The sequence below is a fragment of the Cricetulus griseus genome, chromosome 3, assembly GCF_003668045.3.
Source record: "Cricetulus griseus strain 17A/GY chromosome 3, alternate assembly CriGri-PICRH-1.0, whole genome shotgun sequence".
NCBI lineage: Eukaryota > Metazoa > Chordata > Mammalia > Rodentia > Cricetidae > Cricetulus > Cricetulus griseus.
In genome coordinates, this window is record NC_048596.1 from 199,889,608 (window position 1) to 199,908,557 (window position 18,950).

At 49.5% G+C, this 18,950-nt stretch overlaps 2 protein-coding genes across 5 annotated transcripts; one reads left to right on the plus strand and one right to left on the minus strand.

Moving 5' to 3' along the window:
- The first annotated feature begins 693 nt into the window (after positions 1-693).
- Positions 694-7,642, plus strand: Cdk10 (cyclin dependent kinase 10). 3 transcript variants are annotated; one of them, XM_027410613.2, is made up of 13 exons: positions 694-834; positions 2,080-2,152; positions 2,698-2,769; positions 3,163-3,265; positions 3,402-3,483; positions 4,111-4,178; positions 4,689-4,741; positions 4,952-5,021; positions 5,603-5,662; positions 5,936-6,059; positions 6,134-6,273; positions 6,685-6,737; positions 6,946-7,642. In XM_027410613.2, the coding sequence occupies exons 1-13, from the start codon at positions 748-750 to the stop codon at positions 7,041-7,043; spliced, it is 1,083 nt and encodes a 360-aa protein (XP_027266414.1). In that variant the 5' UTR covers positions 694-747; the 3' UTR covers positions 7,044-7,642. The 3 variants fall into 3 exon arrangements, with proteins under 3 accessions (XP_027266414.1, XP_027266415.1, XP_027266416.1); XM_027410614.2 differs by having other exon boundaries at positions 717-796; XM_027410615.2 differs by lacking the exon at positions 694-834 and adding an exon at positions 862-1,910.
- A 128-nt stretch (positions 7,643-7,770) lies between these two features.
- Positions 7,771-11,905, minus strand: Spata2l (spermatogenesis associated 2 like). 2 transcript variants are annotated; one of them, XM_027410610.2, is made up of 3 exons: positions 11,817-11,905; positions 11,153-11,456; positions 7,771-9,640 (listed from the first exon to the last, which is right to left on the minus strand). In XM_027410610.2, the coding sequence occupies exons 2-3, from the start codon at positions 11,453-11,455 to the stop codon at positions 8,663-8,665; spliced, it is 1,281 nt and encodes a 426-aa protein (XP_027266411.1). In that variant the 5' UTR covers position 11,456; positions 11,817-11,905; the 3' UTR covers positions 7,771-8,662. The 2 variants fall into 2 exon arrangements, with proteins under 2 accessions (XP_027266411.1, XP_027266410.1); XM_027410609.2 differs by having other exon boundaries at positions 11,567-11,898.
- Between the last annotated feature and the right edge of the window lie 7,045 nt (positions 11,906-18,950).

The window sequence follows — 18,950 nt, forward strand, 5'->3', positions numbered from 1 at the left end:
TAATCTATACAAACCTTCCACAAAGGATTAGAGCCAAATGGTGTTCTGAGTTCCATTATCCAGTACAAGAGCTGAGTGCAGGCTGCCTCACGGAACCTCTTGGGCTAGAGTTGCTCTTCAGTGGCTAGCACATTAATTCCTTCCCAGCTGTCTCCCAAACCAGGCAAATCTCCCCAGTCCAGTAAGACAAATGTGGAGTAGAAAGGAAGAACAGGAAAGCAGCTCTTTATTTCCTTGTGTATGATGTACACCCTTCCTGTTCAAGGCTTCTGTCTTGTCCTTGGCTAGTGATGGGACAAGGTTGGCCTCAGGAAAGACTGGGTCCCCACAGAGCCACTTTTCGAGTAAATGTACCCAACCACTATCAAAAAATCATAGTTCTTTTGCAGTAGTCTCCGTGAAGAGCAGAAAGCATTGCTGATGTGCTGGAATTGGTCTCACTTAAATGGGGAATAGGAAAGGCAAGCATTTTCTTCTAGCTGATCAGGACCAGAGTCTTCTGCAGGTTTGGGCAGGGATAGTGGTTTGAGCAACTTCGTGCGGTCGTGCCTGCACCTAAAGCTGAAAAGGGGCCTGAACTTCCGTGCCATGAGCAGAGGGAGCGCAGATCCTCTCCAGGGAGGGAAAGCTCAGGTTCCCAGTATTTGTCAAGTCCAAAACAAGCCGGAAGTACGTTGTGCGCCTGCGCCGAGGGGCGGTTTACGCCTGCGCGTTGGAAGTGGGCGGTGGGGCGGCACCGGCTTCGGCATGGCGGAGGTGGACCTAGAGTCGGATCAGATTCGACTGAAGTGTATCCGTAAGGAAGGTTTCTTCACCGTGCCTCCAGAACACAGGGTGCGACGGGGTGCCACTCGGGCGGCTCTGAGACAGGGCCAGACTGAAGCGCTCTGGTGCTTTCATTGTGGCGTTAAAGTTTGAGGTGCCGGCATCGGAGAGATGCCAGTCAGTCCCAGAGTTTGCTGCGGCGGCGTGCAGAAATGCGCAGCCCAGCAGCGGCTGGGGGCGCGGGGCACGCGGGTCGGATCCGACCCAGTGCGAACTCCGCTGAGGCGGCGGGGCGGGGCGGGGCGTTCCCGGTGGCACCTTGCTGACCGTTCTGCCTTACCCACGTTTGTATTGTCCCTTTGGTGTGATGGGGAAAGTGAACCTTAGGGGCGCTAATCTGTGCTCAGGTAAACTGTTGGTGGGAAGAGGTTTGCAGCAGTCCACGTAAGTTTTAACTTCAATGGTTTCAAGGCCAAGAAGGCACATGAACTTAAGTTTACTACCTAGGAGCGTCAGAGCACTCCACTGTGCTGGAAGCTGAGGTAGTGGAATCCGAAATCGGCTCCTAAAGGGGGAAGAATAATGCACAGTAGTGTACAATTGTTGGCTCCTCAAGACAAAACTGTCAAGTATGCGTGGTTACTTATATTTGTAATACCAGTACTCAGGAGGCTGAGGCAGGACGCTCACCCCAAATTGGAGGGCAGCCTGGCCTACAGAGTGAGACCTCAGAAACAAGCAAAGGTAAAAAATAATGGAGGTTTTGGAGAAAAGAAGTATATTCAGTAAGAGATTTGTAGACAAGTTGACATTTGTTTTGGACCAGGAAATGTAGCCAGAATTTGGACAAATACGACAAGCAATGGCATGCCAAACTCTGGTGGCGGCACAAAGTCATGGTGAAGGGAAGTGCCGAGTCAACAGGAAACCTAAGGGGAGAGGGGTGTGAGAAGCTAGGTTAAACAAACACCTTTCATCCTAGCACTTGGGGTGCAGAGGGCGGAGTATCTCCTTGAGTTTGAGGCCAGCCTCGTCTGCAGAGTGAGTTCCAGGACAACAAAGGCTACACAGAGAAACCCTGTCTTGAAAAACAACAACAACAAAAAAACCATCTGAATGTTGGAGGCAGGATCCTTCCCTCAGAGGTGTGGCCATTTGTTACTTAGATAGCAAACTCCAAGTATGTGGTTGCTTTTCTGTTTGGTGAGCAAGATGTAAGCAGGCTTTTCAGTGCTAGGTATGGGTGAGCTTCATCACTACTTGTATGCCATCAGCTTCCAGATCCCCACACTGGGCTACTCCTCTGTCTTTCAGCTCGGAAGATGCCGGAGCGTTAAGGAGTTTGAGAAGCTGAACCGAATTGGCGAGGGCACCTATGGCATTGTGTGTGAGTGGTCAGGACAAGGAGCCTGTAGCTCCAGCTGCTTCGGGAGTGGAAGGCTCAAACTCCATACTCCAAACCAGGCCACAGCTTGCTCCCAGACATTAATCTCTGGTGTGATTTCCACAAATTTACACCATTAATGGATAAGCATAAGCATCAGGTTGCTAATGTCAGCAATCCAAATATGTAACTGTGGAGTGGTGATAACTGATCAATAAATGCACCACTTCTAAAAGCTCCTTGCAGCTCCCTGGGTGAGCCATTACCATATAAAAAGTCTTTCCCCCTAGATGTAGTACTTCATTGCTGTAGAGTATAGCACAAGTGAGCAGAAAGCAGTGGGCTGTGTGAGAAAGAGAATTCCTGAGGAGAACTCCTTACTGGATGAGTTGCTGGCGGCCAGCTTTCAGCTCAGGGCAAAATCGGAAACTCCCAACCCAGCTCTATCGAGGATCCCCAAGCTCAAGTCTTTAAAAGAGACTCCTGTGTAGCATGACGGGCTATGACAGTTTGAGATGGACTCCATTACGCAAGTGCTTCCATTTCAGATCGGGCCAGGGATACCCAGACAGATGAAATTGTTGCCCTGAAGAAGGTGCGGATGGACAAAGAAAAAGATGGTGAGCTGGGAAGAGGGCTCAGGACCACCCTGCCCAGGATGTCAGAGCAGGAGGGAGCAGAAAAGCACTCTTCTGAGGGTGTGTGCATAGTGGTCAAGGGACTGGCCCAGCCTGTCACTGCAGCTGGAACTTGAGCTCCCTGAGCCCTGCCAGGCTTTTCCTACCTTGGCTAGCTGTGAAGTTGTACATGCTCTCCAAACCCTTTTGCCCCATCCTCTGGTGAGTTCACTGTCACCCTCCACATAAAACCAGTGTCCCTGTCCACTTACTTACCTTGCATCCCTAAGGAATGCTGGAGTATGAGCGGCATCACTAATTTCCCTGATGAAGGGACAGTGGTTATGGGGTCCCAGGTGTAGTGGAGTAGGGCTCACTGAGTCCCTTTGGTTACAGGCATTCCCATCAGCAGCCTTCGTGAGATCACATTACTTTTGCGTCTCCGCCATCCAAACATTGTGGAGCTGAAGGAGGTGGTTGTGGGCAACCACTTGGAGAGGTGTGTGGTTTCCTGAGGCTATCCTACCCAAAAGGGTCCCTCTCCTGGGGTTAACCTTTCTATAGCAGGCACAGATCTCTTTACCTACTAGGGAGAAAATAGAAGGTGGTATGTGTTTTCTCTTTTTTCCTTCTAGCATCTTCCTGGTGATGGGTTACTGTGAACAAGATCTGGCCAGCCTATTGGAAAATATGCCAACACCCTTCTCTGAGGCCCAGGTATGTCAGGGAGGTGTTACCCACTGCCTTCTTCACAGCATCTAGGGCCTTAATGAGTTGAATTACTATCCATGGCATACCGTGGGAGTTTGGAAACCCAGACTGGGGAGTTGGGAGTTGGCCCCAGGTCTTCTCAGTCCATATGTCAAGCTAATAGAAAGGAAAAGGAGACTAGAGAAATGGCTCAGAGGGTAAAGTGCATGTGTGCATGCAAGTGTGAGGACCAAAGTTCGGATCCCTAACACCCATATAAATGTTAGGTGGATATGGCAGCCTGCCTATAGTCCCTGCATAAGGAAGGTAGTAGAGACGGGATTTCTAGGCAAGCTGGCTAGCTAGACCAGCTAAATTTGGCCTGCTCTGGGTTCAAATGAGAGATGCTGCCTCAATATGTAAGGTAGAAAGCAATTGGTGAAGACACTGATGTCAAACCCTTACATTCACGCACATGCATGTACACCCACACATATGCATCACATGCTCATATATGTATATAAAATAGATAAGTCTACTGCGGTACTGTCTTAGCTGTGCAGTACATAGCAACAGCCACAGTCCTGAGGCTGCTGGTGACTGCCAGGCAGTGTATCAAAGCACACCAACCTGTGCTGCTTTACCTCCTCATAGGTTAAATGCATCATGCTACAGGTGCTTCGTGGCCTTCAGTACCTGCACAGGAACTTCATCATCCACAGGTGGGCAGGGACAGTCAGGACGAAGGTGTATTGGGGGTGTCTGAGGGGTGGGAGGGAGAAGGCCAGGAATAATTTTGGCTTCCCACAGTGCCTCATTCTGAATAACTTCAGGAGAGGAGCGAACACCCAATAGAAATTCTCTGACTGCTCCCTGAGACGCCTGAGACGCCCTCACATTTCTGGGAAGTAGAAGGTGGGTGGGTAGATGGGAGGACAGCAGCCAGAAGCCTTCAGTAGAGAGCACCTACTTTCAGTGAGTCTTAGGCCAGGAGCTGGCTGTCACTAAAGAGGACTGTGAGGCTTGAAGCCCATTTGTTTGGCCTTTGTGCTGGGGCTCTTGGAACAACACCTGGGTGAAGCAGCACCATGGCTGGAGACCTGGCCTCGTCTTCTTAGTTATTGAGATTGCTGGCTTCCCAGCAGCCACTTCCATGCTACTCCCTACCCTCTTGATTTTAGCAGACCTTAGTTAAATGCCAGGAAGAAACCAATGCTTTCTTTCTGACCCAGGGACCTAAAGGTGTCCAACTTGCTCATGACTGATAAGGGCTGTGTAAAGACAGGTGAGTACTGGGTGCTGACCCCACATATGTAGGGCTGGGTTTCTTAGAGCATGCCTTTAGGAGTTGGGGGTGTCAGTGTAACCTTGAAAACTAGAGATGGCCTGCCTGCCTTCTAGCCCCAGGCTATCTTAGTCCAGCTCTTTCCAGATAGCAACTGTCTGTCCCCATTGAGTGATATTCTGATTTTCTTTCTCCTCTCTCCTACTGTAGCCGATTTTGGCCTGGCTCGGGCCTATGGTGTTCCAGTAAAGCCAATGACTCCCAAGGTTGTTACCCTCTGGTGAGTTCCTTAAGAATTGTGGTGGCCCATAGAAACGAGTGCGCCTTCCTCGGGGCGCTTTGCAGTTGTGCCTTTAATCCCAGCACTGGGGAGGCAGAGGCAGGCAGATCTCTGACTTGAGGACAGCCTGGTTTACAGAGCAAGTTCCAGGACAGCCAGGGCTACACAGAGGAACCATGTTTCCTAAAACAACAGCAACAACAACAACAAAAAAAACCCTACAAAAGAAAGCTATCCTGTACTGAACTAGTTATAAACAGTCTGGCTCTGTCTCAGGAAGGGTAGTGTGACTTTCTGTAGTTGTTTTTAGGGCAGAATGAGGCTGTGAGGGCATTGATGTCTCTCACATTCTCATTAGGGTCCTTACGTGGCCACAGCTGTGTCTTTTGACCTCCACCTGAAAGCAAGTTGCTGATCCCTTGGTTCTCATAATACAGACATGGTGGCTCTCTCAGGCTTAGGGTAGAGGGTAGTCCAAGCTATGAGCAGTGACCCTGTTGCTCAGGTCACTGGGGACCCTGAGGGAGCTCAGCCTGAAGAAGAGGAACTGACCAGAGGTAAAATGGGGCCTTTGTCTACAGGTACCGAGCCCCAGAGCTGCTGCTTGGAACTACTACCCAGACTACCAGCATTGACATGTGGTAGGAGTGATTTCTGCTCCTGGGGCCTCAAGTGACCTGGCCCTGGAGGTCAGCCCTGGGACAGGGGGAGCAGGATTGGTGCTGTGGTGGTGAGCCTGACCTTGGAACCCAAGGGGAAGCATGAGAACATAGCTGGAGTGCTCACTGGCCTCTGGCATTGAGGTTCTCACTAGACAGTATTTGCAGACCTGGTGGGAGAGTCTTATGGCCACTTGCCTATTTCTGCATGAGTACATTGATAGGAGGCTAAGCAGAGGTTGGCTGCTTCTGCAGGGCTGTTGGCTGCATCCTGGCAGAGCTGCTGGCCCATAAGCCCCTTCTCCCTGGCACTTCGGAGATCCACCAGATCGATTTGATTGTACAGCTGCTGGGGACACCGAGTGAGAATATCTGGCCGGTGGGTATTATGGACAACCTTCAATCCCCATCTCTGCCTGGTGGCGCTGTAGCTCCAGCCCCTGCCTCTTTCAGGGTTTCTCCAAGCTGCCACTGGCCGGCCAATACAGCTTGAGGAAACAGCCCTACAACAATCTCAAGCACAAATTCCCGTGGCTCTCAGAGGCCGGACTTCGTCTGCTCAATTTCCTCTTCATGTATGACCCTAAGAAAAGGTACAGATCCTTCCTATAGGCAGCTCCATGGGCCGTGCCCTCAGGAGGAGAGGGCCCTGGCTTCAGGGTGGAAGGCTACCTTAAACCCAAATCATTAATTTACTTTTTGTGGTGTGGGGTATAAGAAACTACAGCCTTGGCACATGCTAGGCAAGCACTCTAGCACTGAGCCATCTCAATTCAACAAACCTTCTAAAGATGGTTTCTCACAGTGCAGACTGTAGATGCCCTTTCCCATAAGTGCCAGGTGTCCAGTTTGAGTGGTCTTAGGACTTAGAGCCATTCTGAGCTGCCTGTCAGTTTCTAGGCCTCCAGTCCCCATTTGTTGGATGTTGAATTGGGCTGTTGAGCCTGGCTGTGTTATGAGTGAAATAGGCCTCTCCGAAGCTAAAGGCTACTGTCATTCTCCAGGGCAACCGCGGGGGACTGTCTAGAGAGCTCCTACTTCAAAGAGAAACCCCTACGTAAGTTCGAATCTCTTTGGGGTCTTCACAACCCTATTTGTCTATATTGGGTGAGTGGAATGTGGGCAGATTCCACAGGGGGGGAAGGTAGGGAGCAGATGGAGGGTCAGGGCCAGCTGAAAAGAGGAGTCCCATCTAGATAGACCTGGAGCATGCCCCACCAGGACCCCTTCTCCGAGCCATCACTGAAGCTACCCTTTTCCTGCAGCCTGTGAGCCGGAACTCATGCCCACCTTCCCCCACCACCGAAATAAGCGTGCTGCCCCAGCTGCCACTGAGGGGCAGAACAAACGATGCAAGCCCTGATGGTGGGTCTAGCCCATTCCTACACATCCTCATGGATCTTCAGTCGGCAGACCAGGAGGGCCCTCCAGGCCAAGATGCCTTTGGCCCCTCTGGCTAATGTTCTTCTCTTCAGCTGACTCCTGCCTGTTATCCTCTGTGCCCAGATGCAAGTAGATTATGGACAGGGATGTTGCTGAGTGGGGATACCCAGCATAGACTGGGCTGTTGTAGCACCATCTGGTGGCCTATTACTCTTGGCAGCCTTGTCTGTCAGTGAAGCCATGCTTCTGGGTAGGCAGCGCTAGTGCTAAGAGACCTAAAGTTCCAAATCACTCTAGTGTTGGAACTGGAGCTAGGCATTAGCCTGGGATGAGCAGGCCCAGGAGGCCATACTGTTGCTTGGTCACTAGGAGCTGCCCAGGACAGACAGGCTGTGGTGACCCTGGGCAGGGATAGTGGGGCTTCAGGTGGGAAGGAGGGAGTATTGGTTGGGGCCACGATAGAATGCTTGAAGACTGTCAGAATGAGAGCCCTTGCTGGATGTGGCTGGCACTGATGCCCAGGGAGAGAATTGGTGGGCTCCTTTTCCAGGGGTGCAGAGATAAAAAGCCTTTCCAATAGACAGTTTCACAATCCTTTAATGTACTCTGGGGTTTTGTTCCATGCAACATGGACAGTGTCCTTTGAGGGGCTGGGAGTAAGGAATAGGAATGGGCTTGGCTGAGGGGGTGCCAGTAGAGGAAGTGTTACAGAGCAGCAGTTGCTGTGCCTGGGCCTCTGCATGGTTGATGAAAACCCAGCCCTTCATTATCACTGTCCTGTGGATTATTGTTTTAGGGACCCCAGTGAGGGGCCCTGGGCTACCCCCAAGGGAAAAGAGGGTGTAACTTCTTTCTTCCAGGTTTTCTGTTCCTGTAAGGAGCTACATGGGGCAGTGAGCTGCATTTTGGCAGTAGCCCAAGGGGTGGCCTGGATAGGCTCACCCCCTCTTTGGCTAGTAGGCAGCTGGTTGTTGAGAACCATTTCTGCTGAATGTGGGGCGGTTGGTGGTGAGAGCTCCTCCCACTGCCTGTTTTTTTGCAGGGCTCCTTACTAACAGCAGGAGTTAGCAGGGGGGCTCACAGCTAAGTGAGCTGTACCCCGCTAGATCCTCCCACATGGCCCAAATCTAACTTAGGTGTCTCCAGGCTCTTGAGCAAGCCCCTGGGTAAAGATTTCTCAGCACATGGAGAGAGGGACATATCCTGAACCATAGACTGCAGGGAGCAGGCAGGGAGCTTCAGGCAGTTTACAGGGTGGGGTCCTTCTAGGAGTGAGTTTGGGTACTGTAACATGGACAACCTGGACTTCTCTACCCAGCACATCTGGGCATAAGGATAGGGATGTGAGGGAAGGATCTTGTTGATTCAGCCCAGGGCCTGCTGTAGACAGGACTGAGACATGGGCATGTCAGTGAGGAGGGCCTGATATGGCCCCAGCAAGAGCATTCCATGAAGGCTCTACCTACCCTCTTCCAACTGTAGGTACTGGACTCCCCTGGGGAATAGGAGGGCCAGAGCAGCCAGTGGCCTAGGCCCTTTCCCAAAAGAAGCACCATGAAAACTATCTCCCCAAACTCTTGTCTTGGGGTCCATCTGGGCCTAGGGATGGCCCCCAGGACTATCATAGATCAGGGTATCCACCTGTGGTCGTTGCAGCCACAGGCGTCTCTGGTTGTCACCAAGAAGTATGCGCAGTGAATGAGTTGGGCGGCAGGCTGATAGGGCAGTGCAGTGGGTAGCGTGTAACTGGCGGCAAGTGTCACAGCAGAGGGTAGGCAGGTTACCAGGGCTCAAGCAGCTGTGTGCCTGGTAGCCCAGAGGCTCCACAACAGGCCCATAGGCTGAGGTTGGTGCTCCTTCTGCCTGCCTGTGTCGGGGGCTGGCCTGCCCAGGGCTCCCAGGGACTTCAGGGGTAGCTAAGTCTCCTGAACGACTCAGCTCACGGCGTAGAGAGAGGAAGGAGAAAGCAGAGGGTTCTGGCTCCAGTTCCTCTTCCAGAGCCCCATATGGTGGGCTGCTGGCCCGGTGCAGATCATCAGCTTGGGGTTCCCAGGGCTGGCCCCCAGAACCCCATAGTTTGGCACTCTGTTCCCAGAGTGGTGGCCTATATGCCAGGTCTACAGGGGGTGAGTCCAGCCCTGGGGAGGGCTCACCATACAGACTGGCTTCTGAGCTCTCATCCTCCTGCAGGTCCTGATAGAGGTCCACTGGGGCCCCATAAGCAGCAGGTGTGCCCCGGGGAGGTAGTGGTGGTGGCTCTTCATCCTGGGCCAGCCGCTGCTGCAGCCAAGCCACACAGGAGGCAACATCCCCGCTAGCCCGTCGTGCTCGGAGCAGCTCCTCAGCTGGTAACACACTTGTGCCCAGCTGAGTTAGCACCTCACTTAGGATCTCACACTCCAGCCGAAGAGCAAAGCAGCCTAGGGCCACCTGAACCAGCTGGCAAGCAGGGGGTGGGGTGGTCACCATTAGGCGGTGGTTGTCCCTGCGCACGTAGCCCATCTTCTGGAAGCTTCGAGTCAGGAGCTCCTCAGAGAGTACGCCCTTCAGCACATGCACATAGCCCCCTGAGAAGGTCTGCAAGGAAGGGTCCTGGTCAGGAATGCTCTTCCATAGAGCTTCTTGGATGTAACCTGTGTGGACTCAGTGCAGCCTTGACCTTGGTTCACTTCTGAAGTTTGTGTTCACCCCCAGAGACTGTTTTTATCTGCTGGAGTGAGCTTGGATCTTTTTTCTCTCTAAGGGAGAAGCCTTGTGTATACTAAGCAAGTACTGAGCCACTGAGCCATATCCCTAGCCTTTTATGCCCACCCCCCACCATGATTTATCAAGATAGGGTTTCTCTGTGTAGCCCTGGCTGTCCTGGAATTCAGAGAGCCACCTACTTCTCTGCCTCCCAAGTGTTGGGATTAAAGGTGTGGGTACCACCCTCTTTTATTTTGAAACAGCTTGACCCTAAACTCAACATCCTCCTGCCTCGGCCTATAGGAATACTCTGTCCTTTCTGTTGTGCACCCCTCCCTCCATTAATCCTGGTGATCTGTCACTATCGGACCAGGCATTTTGCTCTCACTGTCCCTTGCTGTGTCTGATGTGCAGCTGGTGAGAGGACCACACTAACAGATGGGGATGTGCTTTCTAGATCAAAGCTACATAGGGAACCAAGGTAATTATGGATCTTTTCCAAATGTGGAAGTCTACCACTCCAGGCATCCTTAGAGTACTTCCCTGCATAGACCCTTTAAGAAGGGGTCGTGGGTACATGAGGAGCTCTGGTCACAACACCCTTCTTAGGTCTTTGTACCTTGACTATTCTCTTAGGAGAAAGGGGCATAGAGGGTGTAGAGGTAACTTAGCTAAAACCCCACAACTAGGAGACTACCTGCACCAGCTCCTTCCCAACACTCCCAGGACCAGCCTATTTCAAGGCCAACCTTAACAGTCTTTGTCCTCTGGGCGGGTAGGCTGGCCTCTAGCCTGAAAGAATGAATGAAAATTCCAAGATCTCAGTTGCTTCAGGGGAGCAGCAAGCTGGTGGGGCAGGGAGAGAAAAGGGTGTGGAGGGGGAGCAGCTGCTATGGCAACCAGTGGAGGTTTACCTCGCCCACGTGCTCACTAACGTCATTGCCTTCCCACTCAAAATTAGCTCAGAGCGGCCCTGCCCCCCCCCCTTGGTGGTCCATCAGCTGACCAAAGGACCAGGCCATTCCTGGACCTGGCCGCCTAACCTGGACCCAGGCAGGACCAAGGTCCATACTCCCCAGTCCCCGGCCGGCTGTTCTCTTCTTAATCTTAGTGGCCTCCTCTTACAGATAGGATCAGTCCACATCTTGGAGTTAGGATGACCACAGGACATCAAGTACCTCCCTCACCTTCCCACCCACGTCTATCCTAGAATTTCCATAGCAACTAGGGCAGTGAGACTACTTTGAGGACAGCAATGTAAGTTTTAGGTGAATTGACTCCCTGGTAGGCAAGCATCCCAACACGCCCACGGCCCCTCAGCATGGAACTCTTCCCTGGAGAGGACTGGCAGCCCCCAACAGCCCGGACAAAGGAAGGAAGTGGAGGAACATCGCCAAATGATACCTTGATGGTGGTGAATTCCTTTCTCCAGGGCAGCAGGTACAGGTGCACAGCGGCCAGCTCCAGGAGTTCGAATGCGCGGGCCAGATCGCGTAGGGCAGGCCCCAGGTCCGCACGGCCCCACAGGCCGTCAGTGAACAGCGCCAGCGCGTCGTCCTGTAGCGCCCCGTGCAGGTCAAAGTCCTCCACCAGAATTTGCCAAAGCACCGCGCGCAGCGAGGGGTCGCCGCAGACGCCCGCGCGGCCCCGCCGCAGCTCGCGCTCCAGGCACTGGCGATAGTCCTCTGACAGCGAGCTGCTGCCCATCCTGACCGAGCGCGGGACGAGGTGTCAAACTAGAGACCATGTCGCCTCAGCTGTGCGACTCCCGAGCCCGCACCCAGCAACCCCAGGGCCCCCTCCAACCTGGAAACAAACCTTGGCGGCTTAGCGAATCTCAGAACCTATTGTCCCCTTCATCCAGGAGATGTGGACGCCGACAGTTGGGTGACCAGGGTATCTTTAGCTTCCCCTCCCCAGGAGACCTTCAGCCCGACTTGCTGAGCGCCCTTGTATCAACAGCACCCTCCTCCAGTGGATACCCGCTCCCGCCAGCTGAGCCTCTTGCAACCAGAGCCCCTTTCCCACTAACCGACCATACTGTAGACCCCGCGGGCGGCGGTGCTACCTGCTAGTCCCCAGCGGTCCCAGAGAGCTCTGCTTGGGCCTGGGTCTAGCCTCTCGCTTCCGCAGAGAGTCAAGCCCGCCCCTTGGCCTTGGTCGTGACGTCGGGGGGCGAGGCTGGAATCGGGTGCCACCCTTTCGGCTAAGTGGGAGGGTGGCGGTGTGGGCGTGGCCTGCCTTGGCGGCTCACCTTTTGAGGTTCTCTGAAATTCGCCAGTCTCCAAGTTCCTAGTCCTTCAACTGGTCTGTGGTCGTTAATCGCCTGGTTCCGAGCCAGGGAGTGGAAGTGCACAGTGGGTGTATAATACAGGTCACTGAGATATACCTAGTAAAGCCTCATCGGGTTGAAGATCAGGCTGAACTCTGGCTTCTTAAGCCAACCCGAAGAATAGTCAAATACCCGCGAGGCGGAGCTGACTTGGCTGGCAGATCGTGGACCAAAGGAGCTCAAATATATATTTCTTTAAATGCAATTTAAAACGGGTGGGGTGAAGGATTGCTCTGTGGGTAAGAGCAACTTACATGGCAGTTCACAACCGTCTGTAACTCTAGTTCCCAACACCCACTTCTGGCCTCTGAATCTGGCACACATTTGATGCACATACATGCAGGCAAAACGCTCATACACCATAAATAATAACAAAACAAAATGGGTGGCGTCAGAGTCTGACTCTGCAGGCTTTGTTTCCCAGTCCGTAAGAAAAGTCGGTTAGTGGGTATCTGAGGTAGGATGAAGGTGCTCACCCTCCTGGACAAGGTGTTTCCTTAAGTGCGTGACCTGCAGTCATTCAAAACTGACCTGGGTTGTGAATTCAGGGGAACTGTCCCCTGTCTTGTGGTTTCATGTGCTTCATTCTGAACCTAAGGCACCTTCCCCTTAATCCTGAGACCTAAGCTTCATGCAAGCGGTATCTTCTGTTAGGTCCCTTCCTGGACAGGCTGTACCTCTCATGTCTCCAGGTCACTAGACCTAGGCTAAGTTTGATGAAATAGAACCCAGCATGGGAAAGGTATTTGCCTTCTTGTAGAATCCCTCTGATTTTTTTTTTTTTTTCGAGACAGGGTTTCTCTGTGTAGCTTTGGAGCCTATTCTGGCACTCACTCTGGAGACCAGGCTGGCCTCGAACTCACAGAGATCTGCCTGCCTCTGCCTCCCAAGTGCTGGGATTAAAGAGTGTGCCACCAACACCCAGAGAATCCCTCAGATTTGACCGACTTAAAATAGTGAAACTAAGTATGCAGCTCTCCTAAGGCATCCTGGGGCTATCACCGAGCTTTTTGCTGTGGGCCCACACCAATCCAAAGGGAACAGTGGTTGGCTTTTGAGATTGGTTCAACTCACAGAGACATTGTTGGCCAAATCATAATGTTTCCATGCCTGTCTTGTTTTAAGATATTCCTGGATCCCTGTATAATGTATACAGCCCTGTATAATGAGGGAGTTAGCAGCAAAATGAAGAAGCCTTTGGGGCTGGGGCTCAGAGGTAGAGCATTGCCTACTATGTGCAAGGCCCTATGAATATAAGCTCTATGAATACGGAGCCAAAGATGGGATACAGCTCCAAGCCAAGGAATTCTGAAAGGCTCTATCTAGGAGCTGGTGGAAGCAGGAAGGAGCCTCCACTAGTGTTTTTATAGGAAGTGCAGCCCTGGTGATTTTAGATTCAAGGCCTTCAGAGTTGTAATGGTACATTTCCATTGTTTTGTGGTGGTTTGTTAGAGCAGTTAGAGAATACTCATACAAGTATTATGTAATTCTGTCAGCTTTAGATGAGGTCCCTGTTAACCATCAGCATTGCCTTAAGAAAGATCTTCCAACAGACTCAACTTCTTGTCATCAGTTACAACCTGGGAATTGCCACAGCTGGTGAGAGGATGCAGGTAGACACAAGCTCTCCTCATGGATCTTATCCAAACTGGAAAGTACATGAACAATATGAATGGCTTATGTATTTGAGCAAGGAAGTTAGGGTAATTTGTTTTGCATCCATTGCCACTTACCTTTCTTGCTCTCCCAGGGTGAGCAATGTGTCATTACATGTCCTCTACACTCTGCACATCCTCTGTGGACCTTGGTTTTACCATAGATTTGCAAGATCAAGGCCATTCATTCTTATCTTGCCTAGGACTGTAAACTGGCTTCTACTTGGTTCATCCACAGCTGTGTTTTCCATGTACATGTATGCCATCATGTACAGCATTGGCCAGCTTCCTAAATTTCTCCTCAATCTAATGCATGTGTAGTTATTACTTTGACTTTCATTTCTTGATGGAGATTGTCATTTTTAACTTCTTTTATACTGGTTAGTATTATCTTCCTCTTTAAAGAGTATTGCTGTGTAGATCAGCTGGCTTTTACCTCTGGAGTGTGGGGTTTATAGGTGTGAGCCCCTTACTAGGTCTGGTTATTTGTAAGTGCCTGAGCTCACTTACAGGGCCAAGGTCATGTGGCCAAGAGGAAGTAAATCAGGCAGGTTGGAAGGGCCACAGCAAGACTGAGGGTGTGACAATTTTAGTGAGAATAATCAGATTTGTTATACCTTTATCAGAAACAGAGTATAATGGCAATTGCCAGGATCAATTCAGTTGTAGTTTCCGGTATACAATGAAGTTTGCAAGCCATACAGAGTACACAGGAGTAATGTCTAAGTCCAATTGTCTGTTCAAGCTTCCATCCTTGCTTGATTACTAAGGGAACATACAATTAAACAAACACAAAATGACTTGAACTTTTCACTGTCTGGGGAGTGCATCAATCTCTCAGAAACTGGGCACATTGTGCCCCAGGAGACATGGACTCTAACCTAAAAAACCTATGACCATGCCTCTCAAGGCAGCTAGGCCAGGCCAACTCCATGATTCCCTGCAATTCCCTCTTTTTTGTTTTTTAAGTTTAGGGTTTGTAAGTCAATCTTTAAAGCAGACATGGAGTAGCAAATCAATTTTAAGGCAGTGTAACCAGAGAAAAGCTTTCCAGCAACATTCCTATGGACCATAGTTTAGAAGTCCAATTAGAGACAGAAAAATAATGACCAAAAAATATTTTCCAGGTTTTGTGCAGCAATGGAAGAGGGTAACTTATCTAACTTCAAATGTTGAATGGTTAATATTTCATCATGCAAGGCATGAACATCAATACTTAAATTATATGACTGTCTCTGCTTGGGGAACAATATGATTAGCAGTGGGGGCACTCAAATCTCAAAGTCATTGACATAAACAGAAATGTTCTCTTCCCAGTTAACAAAGTGAAGCACACGAGGACCAGGTACATATGCCCAATATGTCTCAGCAGTAACAGATGTATTCAACAGAGACAACACAGCAAAAACATCAATTCTGCAGTCATCCTGAGATCTCACCAAGTCTTTTCCCTCAGTGGATAGTTTCTTCATCTGGGTTGTTGTTGGTAGGCAGACGCTGTTCTTTTTTGACAATTACGTCACTCTGTTCTCTTCCTTTCTTCAGGTGTAGCCTCTGCAGATGCTTTGAAACCTTTTTGTCCATCTGCCACAGGTTGAGTCTTTTAGGTATGCACAGCAGGCATCCCTCTAGCAACCATCAGGCAAAAAATGAAAAGCAAAATCTGTGTAACCCAGCTGTCCTGGAACTCACTCTGTAGACCTGGCTGACCTCTAACTCAGAGAGATCCACCTGTCTCTGCCTCCTGAATGCTGGGATTAAAGGTGTGTACCACCGTCACATGGTGAGAAACAAAATCTTGATATGGCTTCTCAGGCTTCTTCCAATTTTAGAAAGTCACTCTGTTTCCCCCCCCCCCAGAATCTGATAACTTATGCCACACCTGTAAAGCCAAAACCACTGATTTGTCCATCAGTCTCAGAAACATATGTGATCTGTTGTTGAGCATCACTCTGCATACCTTCTCCTGTTCACATTTCAATAGTTATGGGCACATTATTTTGTTGTTTTCTAATAGCTTGGTCCTGACATCTTTCTGAATAATCAGTCCTCCACAGTAAATATTCACTCCTAGTAAGACAAGCCTTTGCTAAGATCCCACAGTCAGGGGGAAGAAAAGCTTCCCCAGAAATAGAATCAAGGAGAGACAATGGAAAAGGAACAGTTGGTCCAGATTGAGCACAAGCCTGCTTAAGATGCTAAAGAGTCTTAAATGAAATGGGTATATAATTCCTCTACTAGGCTATTAGGATTGGGTGTTTCCTCACCTGTAAAAGAGAAAATCCTTCCATGTCTTTTCCCATCTCTCCGGCTAATACAATCTATTGGCTGGGAGACCTGTACCATGACTTAAAAGGAGTTAATTCTCTTATGGAGGGTAAGAAACCTTCCCAACAACCTCAGAAAGAAATGAAGCAAGGCAGCGGGCGGGGGGGGGGGCAGGGGGGAGAAGTTTCCATGCTGTCAGAACTGCACTTGATGGATAGGGTTTAGGAGCAGAGGAAATTGGAGCTGTAGGTGGGGGAGCAAAATCAGTACAAGGAGGATGAAAATCCTCAACCTCTTCAGAGAGAGAAGCATTAGGTAATATTTCTTTCTTTCTTTCTTTCTTTCTTTCTTTCTTTCTTTCTTTCTTTTTTCAAGACAGGGTTCTTCTATGTAGCTATGGCTGTCCTGAAACTTACTCTGTAGACCAGAATGGCCTAGAACTCACAGAGATCCACCTGACTATACCTGTTGAGTTCTGGGATTAAAGGCATGCACCACCACTGCCTGGCTAGATAATATATCTTTAGGTTCTAATTTTTCTTCTATTGCCATTGTTAGTCCTGCTTTTTTTTCTGACCACTTTCATTTTTAATTTTGACTGTCATTTTTTTTTTTTTGAGACAGGGTTTCTCTGTGGCTTTGGAGGCTGACCTGGAACTAGCTCTTGTAGACCTGGTTGGTCTTGAATTCACAGAGATCCACCTGCCTCTGCCTCCCGAGTGCTGGGATTAAAAGCGTGTACCACCACCTCCCGGCTTGACTGTCATTTTTATCTGTTACTGATTTTCTTTCCAAAGCTGAGAAGCATTACTAGGAATTTTTCTTTCTGGCTCCCTTTCATCTAATTCTCCCTGAATTGTTCTTCCTAATGGGGACCAAGTTCAGGGATCCAGAGTTTCCCCTTCAGGGAAAGAAGCTGAAGTTCACTAATGAACTTCAGGAATTTCAACTGATTGTGTCTCACTATAACTCTTTCCATCAGCAACAAAGTTTGCCAAACTTCTGCAAACAAATGTTACTTCTTCAACCCTGCCTATCCCATCTTATCTCCAATTAATAATGCTCCTGGCTCTTTTTATACTTGTGTGCACACTATTCCCCATGAGTCCCTCGCCTTTAACGTCTTTCTTTCCTTTTCTTTTCCTTCCTTCCTTCCTCCCTCCCTTCCTTCCTTTCTTTCTTTCTTCCCTTTTTTTCTTTTTTAGAGACAAGTTTTCTCTGTGTAGCTTTGGAGCCTGTCCTGTCCTGGAACTTGCTTTGTAGATCAGCTTGGACTTGAACTCACAGAGATCTATCTGCCTTTGCTTCCCAAGTGCTGGTATTAAAGGTGTGTGCCACCACCGCTTGGCTTAACTTTTTTTTCCCTTTATTTTTTTTTAAATCCCCATATTTCAGGTCCCTGTTCATGGTGCCTACACTTAACAGTATTGTTATTTTTTGTTCCTTAATACATAGCCTAAAAGTAGTTGTTACTGTTTTTATACTTTTTAGTGTGGACGATTTCTTGTTACCATATAGGATTTTCAGTAGCAAAATTACTGTTCACCCCTGCTGTATGGAGGAAAGATGGCTTAGAAATGCTGAAGAAGTCAAGCAGGGGTGGCACACACCTTTAATCCCAGCACTTAGGAGGCAGAGGCAGGAGATGTCTGTGAGTTCAAGGCCAGCCTGGTCTATAGAGTGAGTTCCAGGACAGCTAGGGCTATACAGAGAAACCCTGTCAAAAAAAAAAAAAAGTATCCCCGCAAATGCTGAAGGACTAACCCAAAGATACACCCTGCTTTCCCCTCAGCCACCACAATATGGCAAGCTCTGTTGAGAGCTGGGCCTCTTCCTAAGCTGGCACTCCACAAAGACAAAGCCATGTTTAGTCACATCATGAAGCCCAAGTAAGAAACATGAGGAATTCAAGGTGTTCAAGTTAAAACCCTTCCCAGGCATTACTGATGCAAGGAAAGAAGTTGGACGTCAAGGTCCAGCTATGGGCTTAACATTATGCCAAGGAAATCAAAAGTGGTGGTGGGGAATGTGTGACAATTTTTGTTCCAGTTCAACTGGAGTCTTTCCAGGGAATCCAGGCCAGCTGGTGTGTGAGCTGGAGGAAAAACACAGTGGGAAGCTTCATTGCTGAGAGAACTCAGCCTAGAGCAACCTGAGAAAGCTGTGCCTAGAATAAGCAAATGTCTCAGAAGGCACAAGGTGATCCTTGAAGACTTGGTCTTTGCAAGTGACATTGTAGGCAGCAGAAACTGGCTGACAACTGGCTCACTAAGGTTCATGTAGGAGGCTGGGGCTGTGTGAGAGTGCTTGCCTGGCATGTAGAAAGCCCCACCTTCTATCTAGAACATTACATAAAACCCATATGGTAGCAAAGCCCTGTCATCTCATCAGTTGGGAGGTAGAGGCAGGAAAATCAGAAATTTAAGGTTATCCTTGCTATAAAATTATCCTAGAATAAATGAGACTCTGTCTTTAAAAAATTCATTTGTACAAAGACTATTAGAACAGCTGGGCAGTGGTGGTACACACCTTTAATCCCAGCACTCGGGAGGCAGAGGCAGGCAGATCTCTGTGAGTTCAAGGCCAGCCTGGTCTCCAGAGCGAGTGCCAGGATAGGCTCCAAAGCTCACAGAGAAACCCTGTCTCGAAAAAAATCAAAAAAAGAAAGAAGGAAAGAAAAAAAAGACTCTTAACCCTAATATCACCTGAACACAAATGTGGCTCATCTTAGTGCTATGGTAGGCTGAACAGCACTGTCTATTCCTACCAGGGTTGTGCTGTGATATGGTCTGATCTGATTCCAGTCCAACAGGTACTCTTAGTACCAGGATGTACTTAACACAACCCATTGTCCATGCTTCTGTGAAGTGGGGCTTTAAAACTGACTTGTTACTGTCAAAGACAAGGCCTGCAGCAGGTGCATTAACATATCATAAGGCTCCATAGT

Bases quoted from the DNA above. Each gene is read 5' to 3' on its own strand.
- Cdk10 (XM_027410613.2), top strand. From the start codon at position 748: ATGGCGGAGGTGGACCTAGAGTCGGATCAGATTCGACTGAAGTGTATC. The intron at 4,742-4,951 runs GTGAGTACTGGG...CTCCTACTGTAG, and splicing joins TAAGGGCTGTGTAAAGACAG to CCGATTTTGGCCTGGCTCGG. The intron at 5,663-5,935 runs GTAGGAGTGATT...CTGCTTCTGCAG, and splicing joins ACTACCAGCATTGACATGTG to GGCTGTTGGCTGCATCCTGG.
- Spata2l (XM_027410610.2), bottom strand. From the start codon at position 11,455: ATGGGCAGCAGCTCGCTGTCAGAGGACTATCGCCAGTGCCTGGAGCGC. The intron at 9,641-11,152 runs GTATCATTTGGC...CCTTCCTTGCAG, and splicing joins AGGAATTCACCACCATCAAG to ACCTTCTCAGGGGGCTATGT.